Source organism: Danio rerio, chromosome 10 (assembly GCF_052040795.2).
Source record: "Danio rerio strain M-AB ecotype USA chromosome 10, GRCz13ab, whole genome shotgun sequence".
In the NCBI taxonomy this organism is placed as follows: domain Eukaryota; kingdom Metazoa; phylum Chordata; class Actinopteri; order Cypriniformes; family Danionidae; genus Danio; species Danio rerio.
The window spans coordinates 10,949,067-10,963,821 of record NC_141030.1 but is presented as its reverse complement, the minus strand read 5'-3'; the positions used below and the strand labels follow the sequence as shown (position 1 = coordinate 10,963,821).

Below are 14,755 nucleotides of genomic sequence, written 5' to 3'. Positions count from 1 at the left end.
AGTTTTGTTTCAGATGTTTCTTCAAAATTAGCAGGTTATTAATTCTATAAACAAATTAATCTTGTCTTGTTTTTTTTTTTTTGTTTTTTGTTTTTTGCAGTATGAGTCAGTGATCACTCCAGGTAATGAAGCCATTGTTCATCACATTGAAGTGTTCGAATGCTCCCCTCAGATGGACATCGTACCACAGTACAGCGGCTCCTGTGATTCAAAGATGAAGCCGCGCAATCTTAATTATTGCAGACATGTTCTGGCTGCCTGGGCCATGGGAGCAGAGGTATGCAAGCTACTCTATTTGAACAATTTTTTACAATGAAATATATTTATAATTAACTGTTCTCTCAAGAATAGAAATGTGGATATCATTAACTCACCATTAGTTTAAACGTACGTGGCTTGTTTGCTTCTGTGGAACACAAACTGAAGAATGCTCATGCTACTCCTTTACCATGCATTAAAACCACAATGATGATTTGATTTTTCAAAATAAGTGTGCACTTTTGCTAGTAGAAATCGTGCTGGTAAACCTCACTTCCAAACTTCCAAGGCTTGACAAACTGCACTAGGTACAGTTGCAAGGACAGGGATGGGCAAACTCGATCCTGCAGGGTCAATGTCCATCAAAGTTTGCTCAAACACTAATGAAACACACCTGGATATGCTAATCAGTGTCTTCAAGATTACTAGAAAGCTAGATGCAGGTGTGTTTAAATAGGTTTGGAGCTAAACTCTGCTGGACACCGGCCCTCCAGGACAAAGTTTGTCCACAGTCTTTATTGTCCTTGTTATTGTACCCATATTATCATACCAGAGAAACCTGTTTGAATTGTGCATATAGTCAGGTAATGAGAAGCTACCAGGTTAAATTGGAGCCATGACCTGTATGGGAGTTTGATTTAGAGGATGAGAGTAACAGAGAGCAGGTAGTAAGAGCTGTGAAGGTAAACATAATTCCTTCGATTTTAAGAGATACACTAGGGCAGGAGGTCCAATCCTGTTTCTGGAGATCTACTTTCCTGCAGAGTTTAGCTTCAACCCTGATCAAACATCACTAAATCAACTAAGTTAGATCTTAAGCACTTTGGACTTTTCTCCCCATATACTTCTATTCAGTTTTGCAGTTTGCTGCATTGCAAAGTTCAAGCTTGGTGAACTCTGACCTGCATAATCGCATCATATGACTGTGTGAGACCAATCGATGATCAAAACTTCTCTGAACAGGAAATTAAAATAAGGACCAATTGCTTGCTTTTTTAAATGTCAAGTTATCTTGTTTGATCCCACCCCTTTTCACAAACTCTAGTGTGACTGCAGCTTAAAGGGCACATAGGTTACCCCTTTTTTCATATTTAATGTAAGTCTTTTTTGTCCCCAGAATGTGTCTGTAAGGCTTCAGCTCAAAACACCCATCAGATTATTTATTATAGCTGTCTGAAGTGTCTGTGTTTTAGCTGTGAAAAAGGTTGTTGCTGTTTTTTTATACTGGGCCTTTAAGGCTAGTCCTTCCCGCCCACCGTTCCCACGTGCCTGTCAGCAACATGCCTCAATCGCCGCCCTCGGCTGCCTCAGGAAGCAGATCTCACGTAACATTCATGAGAAATACTACAGTAAGAACTTTACTAATCAGTATTTGATGCATTCTTGGTGGAGTTGCAACAATGAGTCACACACAATGTCGTTACAAAGTTCACACGCACACACATAGCGCAGACACACACAGACACACAGACACACAGCGCAGACACACACACACATAGCGCAGACACAAACAACCACATAGCGCAGACACACACACACACACACACACAATGACAATGCGCGTTTAGCTTTGTTTATCTCCACTGCTGTATAGATATCTGGTATGTTAATGTACAAAATAAACCTGATTTAACGTCCACAAACCGGGATTGAAGCATCTTCTTTTATAATTTTTCTGACACGCATCTGTGCTGTTGAAGTGAATCTGAAGTGAATCGCTGTATTCATTACACACATGCACTGCTTTAAAACATTTTAAACTTGTAAAACTCACTCTTGATCTCGTTTAAAGTTGATTGATGATCCTAGCAAACTGAACAGACCTTTTATTCCTGGTTGCTTTGCGCTCGTCCTGTCTTGTTGATATAATTATATGCGTGACTATGGAGACATGTTAATGCGCGCAGCTGTCAATCAATATTGGTGGGCGGGGGGACCGCACTCTTGCGTCAAGTTGCGGTCAATCTAAAAACTGCTCCAATTGGTCCACCGTTTTTATGTTGTTAAATCTGAAAAAAAAAGGACTGGGTGTGTTTATATCACCCCAATTTGACAGTATATACACTATACCTCCACACGTCTGTCCAAACACCTTTGAAAGTAGATTTTCACCATAGGTGCCCTTTAAAGGAGAACCTGGTAATTACAGATAGATGTGTTTGTTCAAGGTTGCAGCTGAACTCTGCAGGAAGGTAGACTTTCAAAAACAGGATTGGGCACCCCTGCACTAGAGGTTACAGTCTTTATTGTCCTTGTTGGTGTACCCACTTCCTACACCAATGTTCGTGCAGTGACCTGTGATCTTTATTGTCACTGTTGGTGTGCTCACCTCCAATGCTTGCAATACCCTTACTGTTCTTACTAGCTGGCCTCTTTAACTCTCATGTACTTGGATTGAGGCAAGTTCAATCTGAAGGGTGTGAGGTGTAGAGTGGTGATTGTAACAGAGGTAAGCTCTAGTTGTTAATGTCTTTATTAGCATGCTGCCTCCCATAAAAGTCTAAACCCTGCCTGGAGTGGAGTAAGACCAGAAAGGGATACATTGGTTCCCAGACCCAGATAGGAGTGAGGTTTAGGGTTTGAGTGTAATGGGGAACAGCTAGCAAGAGTTGATTAGATAAATCTCCTTCCTTTAGCTTGAAGCAGACTAAATGTAAACGAATAAGAAGTTAATGAGGGTAAGGGCAGCTTCAATTTTTAGCCCTTTGTCAACATTCTCATGACTATGCTTTAAGGCAGAGATCACAAAACTCAGTCGGGCCGGTGTCCAGAGTCTGGAGTTGTGCTCTAATTCTAATCAAACACACCTGAAAAAGCTAATCAAGGTCTTATTAGTCATACTAGATCAGGGGTGTCCAAACTCGGTCCTGAAGGGCCAGTGTCCTGCAGATTTTAGCTCCAACTTGCCTCAACACACCTGCAAGGATGTTTCTAATAAGTCTAGTAAGAACTTGATTGGCTTGCCCAGGTGTGTCTGATTGGGGTTGGAACTAAACGTTGCAGGACACCGGCCCTCCAGGACCAAGTTTGAGCACCCCTGTACTAGCTAGCTGGCAGCTAGCTCTCTGCAACTCCGGCATTCAGGCCAAATCTTCCCACTGGCCTGTCCATCATGGCCTCCTAACCTTCCCCATATCATAATTGGCTTTATCACTCTGTCTTCTCTCCACCAATTAGCTGGTGTGTGGTCTGGCGCAAAATGGCTGCCACGCATCATCCAGGTGGATGCTGCACACTGGTGGTGGATGAGGAGATTATCCCTCCCCCTTAGATGAAATCTGACTTATTCAAGAACTCCCTGGTCGTCTATACACAGCAATGGACCCGATCTTCAGACACTTACCAAAAACATAGTCAAAACAGTCCAATTGTCTTCAGTGTGAACATGTACCCTATACTTACACTGAGCTGAATAATCCTTATGTTGTTTAATGTGCACACAAAATATCCTTGTAGCTTGATAATATTCCAATTGATCCACTTAAGACACATGGACTGTTTGGCAATGTTTTTGGTACCTTTCTGGACCATTTGCGTCAATAGAGGATAAGAGAGTTCTTGGATTTCACCAAAAATATCTTTATTTTTGTTTTTAAAGATGAATGAAGGTCTCATGCGGGTGAGCAGTTAATAAAATAATTTTAAAAATTTGGGCTAACTAACCCTTTAAGACGCTAGTTCCATTCCTGTTTTGAGTGGGGTCAGTAGTACTGATGGTTGGTGAGTATTTAAATGGGTGATTGTAATGCAGTATCCTTGAAAGTGCACTGCCTCCTGTGCCTAGATAGACACTGGTTCAAATCTTGCTTTGAGTAGGATGAGTAAAACAGGAGGGAAATGCGGTTTAGAGGGTGAACGTATCCAAGATCAGTTGTGATTTTTAGAGTCCTTGCAGTGCACTGCCTCTGATGCCAAAGTTGAGATACCTCACTCGCCTGGCCTCAAGGAGCAACATAGACCATGGAGTCTTCAGCATCTTTGTATTGCACCACTCTGTTGTGCCCATCTCCCATGGATGCCGGCTTGAATCCCACTCGGATCAGGGCAAGTAGAACCGAAGAGGTTACATGGGCTTTCAATGTTTCAAAGCATTTCATCATTAAGCATATCCATAGAGGTCACTTTCTACATCAGCTTCTCCATCTTTACCGCTAAGTTTGCAGGCTAAAAACAGAACATATGATTATGAGCATCTTTAGAAGTCCATTTTAGGAGGCAAACATACAGATGGGCTTTATCTGTGCCAATTCGCCCACTCTAGGTAGGTGCCAGTCATGGTTTTGAGCAGAACTGTGAGCCAATCTGAAAGCAGAGGCGTCCTGATAAATCAGTTATGGAGCCAAGGAGCGATGCTGAGCTCGGAGAGAGATATAGAGAGGGAGAGAGGGAGAGGGAGAGAGAGAGAGGCAGGCCTCCAATGAGATTACATGGGAGTAAAACGAACACAAATCATGTGTTCTGCTAGCTGCCAATGTCAAGCTGGAGAGATGAGATTATGTAGCAAAATTTAGATGTTTTTCTTTAGTCGGCTGCAGATCTTTTATTTTTTTTCTCTCATCATTTCATTTTTAAATGTTTTTAATGCCTTGTGAGAGAAGGAGGGGGAGTGGGTGAGAGCCAGGAGAGTGTGATGGAGAGAGAAATGGGAATGGGGCGAGAAACTGGAGGTGGAAGTAGGACAGTTACGTAAAACAGTCTTTTTACGAGTCTTAAAGTAGACAGATAAAGGTTTAGGTTTCGACTTTGCTGTCCTTCATAAGTCTGAAACGACGGTCATGAACTGTCATGGAACTACAGGGCTTTTCTGGCTCTGGCGGAGTCGGAGTTGGCATAAGCTTCTTGTGCATTGGCTCAAATATCTTTTAGCCCGCAAAGCATAAATCAGAAGCTACACTGCATCACAATCAATCTTTTTAAAGTTCATATAAAGTGTGTCTGTACAGCCATTCTACTATCCTGCTGACGCTGGTTTGCCTATGGGAGGAGAAGGATCTTCTAGGTTTCTTCGTCTTGAAGTTCATTACCACAACCCTCTCCTTTTATCAGGTACACAACAGGGACATAAACTGTGTCAAATACTTCTGACCAGTATTTGGTATTTTTAGTATTATTGTATTTTGATATAGCTGGTGGGACATTTTTGGTTAACAGATCCACTTATATGGTCAATTAACTATGACTATGTTCAGAATGTTCCATTATTTTGTGCTGTTTACACATTACAGTATATTGCTAAATATACTGAATCAAATCAAAATCAAAATTATAGGTGCCCTCAACACGTTATTTTGCCTCCAGTTCTTCCTGTCAACCAAGAGATATACTGTAATAACCCTGCTTAAAAAGTAAACTATATACAAAATTAAGAATTAAAACTTATTACAATGTGCCTAATAGCAGCACAGAAACCCTGTATTATTTATATAATCTTGTTTAATAAATTGTAATTTATTAAAATGTGCAACCTTAAAAAATTGTACTAAATGTTATTATACATCTACTTAAAATGATTCAAATATTTTTAAATGATTATAGCTTAGTATAAACATTTAAATGACATTTAATTAATATTTTAGATAATTAAATATAGCTTTTTAATATACCATCAAATGACTTTGGCCTTAAACAGGCCTGACAAGATTAATTTGTAATATAAATTATTATTCATACACTGAATTACATATATACAGTAGTCTTGAACAGTGTTGAAGTTCATTACCACAACACTACTTATTTCAGGTACACAAGAGGGACACAAACTATGTCAAATACTTCAGGCTAGTATTTTTATTATAGCTGGTGGGAGATTTTTGGCTAACAGATCCACTCATATAGTCAATTGACTATGACTGTGTTCAGAATGTTGCATCATTTTGTGCTGTTTACACACTATATTGCTCAATATACTTTAAACTTTAAATCAAAATTATAGGTGCCCTGCACAAGTCATTAAGCCTCTAGTAATTCTTGTGTACCAAGAGATGTATAACCCTCCTTAAAAAGTAAACTATATACAAAATTAACAAATAAAACATATAACTAATACAATTTGTCTAATAGCAACACACAAACCCTGTAATATTTATATAACCTTGTATAATTAATTGTAATTACTGTAGTAAATACAAAATGTGTAAACTAAATATAATGTTACAAAATTTTGTTTTACAGTTGAAGTCAGAATTATTAGCCCCCTCTGAATTATTAGACTATTATGTTTATATTTTCCCCCAATTTCTGTTTAACAAAGAGATTTTTTTTCTACACATTTCTAAACAATAGTAACTCATTTCTAATTACTGATTTATTTTGTCTTTGCCATAATGACAGTAAATTATATTTTACTAGATATTTTTAAGACACTTCTATACAGATTAAAGTGAGATTTAAAGACTTAACTGGGTTAATTAGGTTAAGTAGGGGGGTTAGGGAAGTCATTGTAAAACGATGATTTGTTCTGTAGATTATCGAAAAACATAGTTAAAAGAGGCTAATAATTTTGACCGTAAAATGTTTTTAAAAAAAACTAAAAACTGCTTTTATTTAGTTGAAATAAAACCAATCAGACTTTCTCTAGAAGAAAAAATATTATCAGACATACTATGAAAATTTCCTTGCTCCATTGAACATCATTTGCGAAATATTTAAAAAAGAAAATTTAAAGCGAGGCTAATAATTCTGACTTCAGCTGTACATATATATTTAAAATGATTTAAACAGTTTTAAATGATTATAGCTCAGTATAAACATTTAAAATAACAATTAATTAGCATTTTAGATCATTAAATATAGCTTTTTAATATACCATCCAATGACTCTAGTCTTAAAAATCCCCTATTTCGCATTAAAAAAGGTCATATTTTGCTTTTGGGGTCCCCGCAACATGCTGATAGGTGTACAAGATAAAAAAACACTTTCATTGTCTTATAATATGCATTTATTTTAACCTAATTATCCCAGCGACTCCCATATGAATCATTCAGCGATTCATTTGTTCCCAAACCTCTCCAAACTAAACCACACAAACAAGGATAACATGCAAACTCCACACAGAAACACCAACTGACCCAGCCAAGGCTCTAACCAGCAACCTTCTTGCTGTGAGGCGAATGTGCTATCCACTATGCCATCGTGCAGTCCTAATAAAATACAATTAATGGGAAATTTATTAAATAACATAAATAATTCTCGTGGTTAATCAGCTATACTAATAAAAAGGACTTCAATTCCAGATCTGCGTTTACATTACTGTGAATGCTGGGTTTAGGGGTGGGATAGGGATAGACGTTAATAAAATACAATCAATGGGAAATTTAATTAATGATATAAATAACGCTTGTTAACTTCCGTCCGCAGCCATATGTGATAGCTGATTAACCATGTGGATGGATGATAACAGCCTTCTGAGTATACCAGTAGGCGCAGAAGGCCCCTAAAGGCCCATATCTATCAGCTGATAACCACTGGTAAAAGCTGATTTATGCTTATGCGTCAAGTGCACGCGTATGCTATGGCGCAGCCTACGTGTGGACGCATAGCTCTTGCCGTGGCCAACGTGACGTTGACGTGCACCCCTGAAAAAATGTTACTACGTTGCAACGATGTGTAGAGCAAGCTCTGTGATTGGACTCTGTGATTGATCATCAAGCTCTGTGATTGGACGGCTTGGTAGTGCTGACTAGATTGGAGGTGATAGCCGCGTTAGCCAGATGCAGCGAGTGTTTACAAACTCTATAAAATACACAAGAAATGTCACTCGTGTACTTTTAAATAGGAAAAAGTGTAACTGTCAATATGGTGAATGAAGCCCCGCCTTTTAGTACGGTAGCCAATCAGCGATCGCTATAGAATGACAATTCTCCAGGGGAGGGGCTCAGACCAGACGTGAGTTTCTGCAGATTTTGTGTGATACAAACAATTAGAAATTAAACTAAAGAGACAGTTGTCGTTTAATTTTATTGGTTTTTCGTAATATGAAATGTAATTGTAATCTTGGCAAGTAGTTTTGGAGAATTTGATGTTTCCCATTTCAAACAGAATGCCCGAGAGGCCTTTTAAAGATGGCCGACGAGTGAAATGACTTGCCTTAAAAGGACTTTGTTGTTTACAAGTGTCGAGTCTCCAGATGGAGACTGTTGTTTTGTGTTTACCTTATGGTTAAAGTTGTTGCACGTCCGCTGATTCCAGACTCAAAATGAGTGAGTTTGAGCTACTTGTACATTAAGGTAGCGTTCAGAAAAAACAAAAAACTAGTGAAGAAATTTAACACAGAGGAAAATAAATACCTATGGCTAGCTAGTGTTTATGAAGTGTTATTGCGGAGCAACTGAAACAGCACTCAGAAGTATAAAACCATGGCTAGGTGCATTGCATGAGCCATGGGTCACGCCAATCACTTGACGCAGAAGTATAAACCAGCCTTACGTTTATTCAATCTAGTGATAATATTCGAATCGGCTGGAAAAAACGGTTGTTCATTGTTAGTTTATGTAAAGTCACAGTCCATAACTAATCTTAACAAATAAGAATGTGGATGCACCAGCAGGGCCGGAGTGGGACTCATTTTCAGCCCTGGAGTTTCAAGCCAGACCGGCCCACCTCAGTTCACGACTGATTCCAATTCAGTTACTAATGGCACTATCACGTTTTTTTCAAGAAAACTGCTGCTTTAGAAATTCAAATGTTCAACAGCCCTAACAGTATTTTATGTCTTAACAATAAAATCGAAAAAAAAACTAAAAAATTTTCATGGGAGATTCAATCACAGGTCTGCAACATTGAAATGCAATGTGCTTACCACTGGACCACATTGGCGCTATTACAGTGAGAGTAAAAAATAACTAATGACTTGCGACCCTTAAGACACAGCACTACTTTCTTTTGATGGCTCAATCTTTTTCTCCTATTTTTAGATTTCTGATCAAGTTATGTCAGATTTATTAATGTAGTGAATCATTTGATTTTCATTGAGCAGGTGTTTTATTCATTTTATTCGAATTCTTACATTCACTAAGGTGCCGCTGTTTGGCGTCGATAGTTGCATTACATCATCATCATTAACGTTAGTTAACCTGCAGGCTGCATTTTTCTCACGGGGCTGCGAGAAAATAAATAAAAAGAGCGGCACTACGGTAAAATAATGATTAAAAAGAGTAAAGCTATGGTCAAATAAATAAATAGAAGAAAAAAAGTGTGACTGCTGAGAGTGCAAGCAGATAGGGACACCGGCCCTCGTTCCCAAAAAACAGACCGGCCCACCGGGAATTCTCCCGGTCCTCCCGATTAGCCAATCCGGGCCTGTGCACTAGTAAATGCTGAAGTAGGATTAATAAATGCTGTAAAAGTATTGTTCATAATAAGTTCATGATAGTAAACACATTAACTAATAAAACCTTATTGTAAAGTGTGACCTACAAACGTAGCCCATTTTAAAAACTGGAATGGAAATCTGCTCAAGCTAATATGCTAATATGTAACTGATGTTTCCCCTCATTTTTTATCTAACCTCTTCTCTAGTCGACTTGCTTTCATTTTTGAATGCAAAACTCTTTTTTTCTTCACTCACTCTGTGTGTTTGTGGCAGGGCGGAGGGACTCCTCGGGCATTCGTTTATGGTACAGTCCATCTCTGCGGAGGTTTGACGCAGGCATCATGGAGCTTGGGCTGGTCTACACTCCTGTGATGGCCATTCCCCCCCGCCAGCGCTCTTTCCAGCTCACTGGATACTGCACCGCCAAATGCACACAGACGGTCTGAACTTCTCACAAACATCCCCAAATACTGCACTTCACTCAAGCCAGCCGGAGAAATTCAAGATGCAACCTAAAGCTGCTACAGTCTCGACTACAATACCAATACTACTAACCGCACTCAGACTTTCAATTCAAGTAAAACATTTTGGGTGGCATCCTGAAAATGTTGAAATACTGAATTAAGGTCGTTTTTCACCACATTATTCGATCACGAGTGATTTTCCACCAAGATGGAAAAATACTCCCAATTAAGGTGCAATAAAAGTCTAATAAAGCAGCCCACAGTGGATAAAGATTGAAAACAAAACATTGTTATGTAACTTACATACTGTGTAACTTCAAGTCGGTCATTTGTTTGAGCTAATCAACCGGAACAATTGCAATTAAGAAAAAACAAAACAATCTGAACACTATCAGGGTTTCCCAATCCTGTTCCTGGTGACACACCAACAGTACATGTTTTGGATGAACCCATAACTTCAGGTTTTGGAGTCTTCTGAGTTGAGTTCTGATGACTTGGTTCAAGCGTGTTTGATTAGGGAGAGGTTAAAAATGTGTACTGTTGGTGTGCCTTCAGGAACAGGGTTGGGAAACACTGCGCTAAAAACAACAAAATGGAATCTAATTCATAGTAGTAAGATGGCAAAGTTTAGTAATTAGTATATAGAATATAGTGTTGGGGCAGCACGGTAGCACAGTAGGTAGCACAACCCTTCACAGCAAGAAGGTCGCTCGTTCAAGCCTCGACTAGGTCAGTTGGCATTCTGTGTGGAGTTTGCTTGTTCTCCCCATGTTGGTGTGTGTTTCCTCTGGGTGCTCCAGTTTCCCCTACAAGTCCAAACATATGCGCTAAAGGTGAATTGAGTAAGCTAAACTATCTGTGGTGTGTGTGAATTAGTGTGTATGGATATTTCCCAGTGATGGCTTGCAGCTGGAAGGGCATCCGCTGTATAAAACATATGCTGGATAAGTTGGCGGTTCATTCTGCTGTGGTGACCCCAGATAAATAAAGGGACTAAGCTGAAAAGAAAATGAATGAATGAATGAATGAATGAATGAATGAATGAATGAATGAATTTAGTGTTTTTGTTAGACTCTAAAAAAATGTTGGGTCAAATACGAACATCCCCAATGTTGGGTTATAGGATCCCATCTTTTTACTATTTTTTTTTTTCAATCAAATAGCCCAAAGGTTGGGTTTGTCCATATTTGACCCAACATTTCTTCTCCTTCATGTGTGTCTTCATTCATTCATTCATTCATTCATTCATTTTCTTTTCGGCTTAGTCCTTTTATTAATCTGGGGTTGCCCGAGCGGAATGAACTGCCAACTTCAGCATATTTTTACACAGCCAATGCCCAACCCATCACTGGAAACACCCATAAACTCCATTAACACAAATACACTTTTGACAATTCAGCTTACCCAATTCACCTATAGTGCATGTCTTTGGACTTGAGGGAAACCTGAGCACCCGGAAGAAACCCACGTCAACACAGGGAGATCATGTCTTTAATTTACCCTAATTTAGTATATTTATTTGTATGTCATGTTTACTTTTCCCCTCCAGTATTCATTTTAGAAAAGTGGTTATTGGCAAGTACAGTCCAACCTATCTATTATCAGCAAAATCCATTCAAGAATTCACACTTAGATATTGCTTGATAATAATAGCAGGTTTGGCATGATGTCCTGAGAGAGAACCCTGAGCTCAGTGACAATTTAGCCCAGGGCTCCCGCCTGATCAATGAGCATGTAAGGGGAGTATAAGATATGAGGTAGTTTTCCAGAGCTCCCCCTTGTAAGGGAGAAAAGTGGGAGATGGGGTGGATGGGGGGTTTCTTCAGAAAACACAGATAAGGGAATAGCTTTATCCAGCTACTTATAGTGAGTTTGGATGAATCTGATTGGCTAACTAACGATTACAGATGAGACAAGCTGCGATCAACTATATCACATGCTCCTCTCGAAATTTGTTTGTGAAACTTCCCATATTGTTCGACCTCTACAATCTACTAATACATTTTTTTAAAAAGTTTGTCCATACTTAACCCAGCATAGGGAAACAACCCATATATTTTTTTATAGAAGGTCATTTATTATTATTATTCTTATTATTTTTAATAATTAGTGTTTTCAGATCTAAGTATTTAATCTATAAAAAAATATGGGTTGTATTGACCTGACATTGGGTCAAGTATGGATAAACACAACCATATAAATTGAATGTAATATAAATTTAACTGAAACAGTTGGTTTTATCCATGTTTTATCCAATGTTGGGTTAACTCAGCAATTATCAGAACTAGATGAAATATAGATTAGATACAACTGTGTTAGAATGTCTTTTTAAAAATGCAATAAATACATTTTATTTATCTAAAAATAAAGGGCAGACTGATGATGACAGCCTGAATTATTCACACTGTAAATAATGCTTTGTTGTAATAATTCAAATCCCATTCCTTCATTTCTTTTGTTTGGATACACTGGAGTTGATACATATACTTCCATAAATGTAAAAATAAGAGTTATAAAACAGTGTAATGTCTTTTCTAGGCTCTTCCAGTAGGGGGCATACACATCTTTGCCTCCCAGCTGCACACTCATCTGGCCGGTCTTGGGGTCAGGACTGTCTTGGTGCGAGGAGGTCAAGAGGTGGAGGTGGTGCAGGAGGACAAACATTTCAGCACACATTACCAGGTATCGACAAATATAAGTTGTAACTTTAAGTTTTATCGTGATGTACCATCAACTCTGCATCTGAAATGACTTTTCCTTTCTGATGAAATCACCAAGCCTTCTTATTTTTTAACCAATCCCTGCCAACAACTTACTTAAAGACCACACCCACTTTACATAATGCGTGTTTCTCAACCACATTCCTGGAGGACCACCAGCTCTAAACATTATCAATAGCTGTGTCCTAAATGGCACACTATACATTATGTACTTATGCACTTACACACTCAACAGCATAGTATATGTATGTGGTGTCGTCCCAATTGGAACACAAATTTTTTTTAACTAGGCAGAAACTCAAACCGTTTCTCTGATGACGTTTGACGGATGCCAAATAAGTGAAATAAATGACCAAACTACCAAATAATACTTTACATGAGTATAACTGCATTCACCATCAGGAGGCAGTATTATCACTCTTGCAGGAGAATTTTGTTTGCACAATCCAAAATAAATAAAGGAATCCAACATCAGTGCCCGAAAGCTTCACCCATTTCGCTACATTAGCAAAGCAGCAGCCGCTGAGTGTGTGAAGTGTCCAACATACCATACTTAATTTTAACGGTTGAAGAAGTGAATCATCCAGGTAATTAATTTAAAGTGTGAACGCACAACTTACACTATTTATACTACAAAATGCCATTGAATAGTGCAAAAGTATGCGATTTGGGACGCACCTCATGTCTCCATAACCAAACACATCTGATTCAGATCATCAGCTTGTTAGCAGAGACTGAAAGACCTGTAATGGCTGTGACAGACAGAGGAGACATCTAAAACATGCAGTGTTGGTGGGCCTCCAGGAACTTGGTTGAGAAACACTGATCTAATCAATTCTCAATGTGTAAAATGAGCTATTGTCCTACTGTTTTAACTGATTTTTTTTTTAAGAGATTCTTAATCTGAGGAAAATGCTGATGGTTTATAATATAATAATAATAATGATAAAATATCTTAATGGAAAGGTAACAAATTAATTTAAAATATAGAAACAACACTTATTTTTATATGACCTAAATGTCATATGACCATTAACCAACACCAGACATAAGCATGTAAATGTGTTGTGAAATTATTTAAACGCGACTTAAAATTTCAGACTATACTTAAATATTTATGTACTATATATAATTAAATTATTTAGGTCAAAGAGGAGAGCAGTAATTTCAGTGTTCTACACTCCACAAAAATGCTGCCTGTTCAAACTACTTTTTTTAAATGAACTACAACCACAATTTATTAAAAAAATTTTGTGAATTGTTTTATGTTCAATACACTTAAACTTGTTAAGTTAGCTTAACCCTGAACCCTGCAATTTTTACATTGTAGATCAATCACAAATAGAAGATCGGATATATATCTATAATTATGTACAAATATGTTAGTTTTAATTTTTAAATACTTACCGGTTTATTAGGTACACCTGTTTAACTGCTCATTACAAAAAAATCTAATCAGCCAATCACAGGGCTGAGCCAATCAAGACAATCTGCTGCAGTTCAAACCGAGCATCAGAATGGGGAAGAAAAGGGATTTAAGTGACATGGAATGTGGCATGGTTGTTGGTGCCAGACAGGTTGGTCTGAGTATTTCAGAAATTGCTGATCTACTCAATAGTATCTGGATGCAGCCTTTATGATGCAAGCTGAGATTGCATAACTCAGCGATGCAATGTCAGACACAATACACTCAAATGGAGCAAGTGACGTCACTGTTATGGGTAGGGTTAGGTGAGCCTATTAAAAAGCATTGGATGCAGCTCAGATTGCACTGCACCAGGTCTGCATCCAGACCCCTCTCGATCTACAGGGATTTTCATGCACAATCATCTCTAGGGTTTACGAATAGTCTGAAAAAGAGAAAATATCCAGTTCTGTGGACCCAAATGCATTGCTGATGCCAGAGGTCAGAGGAGAATGGCCATACTTGTTTTTAGCTGATAGGCAGGCAACAGTAACTCGAATAACCAGTCGTATGGGCTACAGCAGCAGAAGACCATACC

The 14,755-nt window shown here is 38.4% G+C and overlaps 1 protein-coding gene across 2 annotated transcripts in view; it reads left to right on the top strand.

Annotated features, from left to right (window-relative positions):
* dbh (dopamine beta-hydroxylase (dopamine beta-monooxygenase)) overlaps nt 1–14,755 on the top strand; it is an 80,337-nt gene that overhangs the window by 44,666 nt on the left and 20,916 nt on the right. For both annotated transcript variants that reach the window (XM_087268838.1, NM_001109694.2), the window contains exons 4-7: nt 101–277; nt 5,202–5,304; nt 9,842–10,008; nt 12,571–12,714. In XM_087268838.1, coding sequence (XP_087124964.1) covers nt 101–277; nt 5,202–5,304; nt 9,842–10,008; nt 12,571–12,714 — 591 coding nt within the window. The remainder of the gene's footprint in view (nt 1–100; nt 278–5,201; nt 5,305–9,841; nt 10,009–12,570; nt 12,715–14,755) is intronic.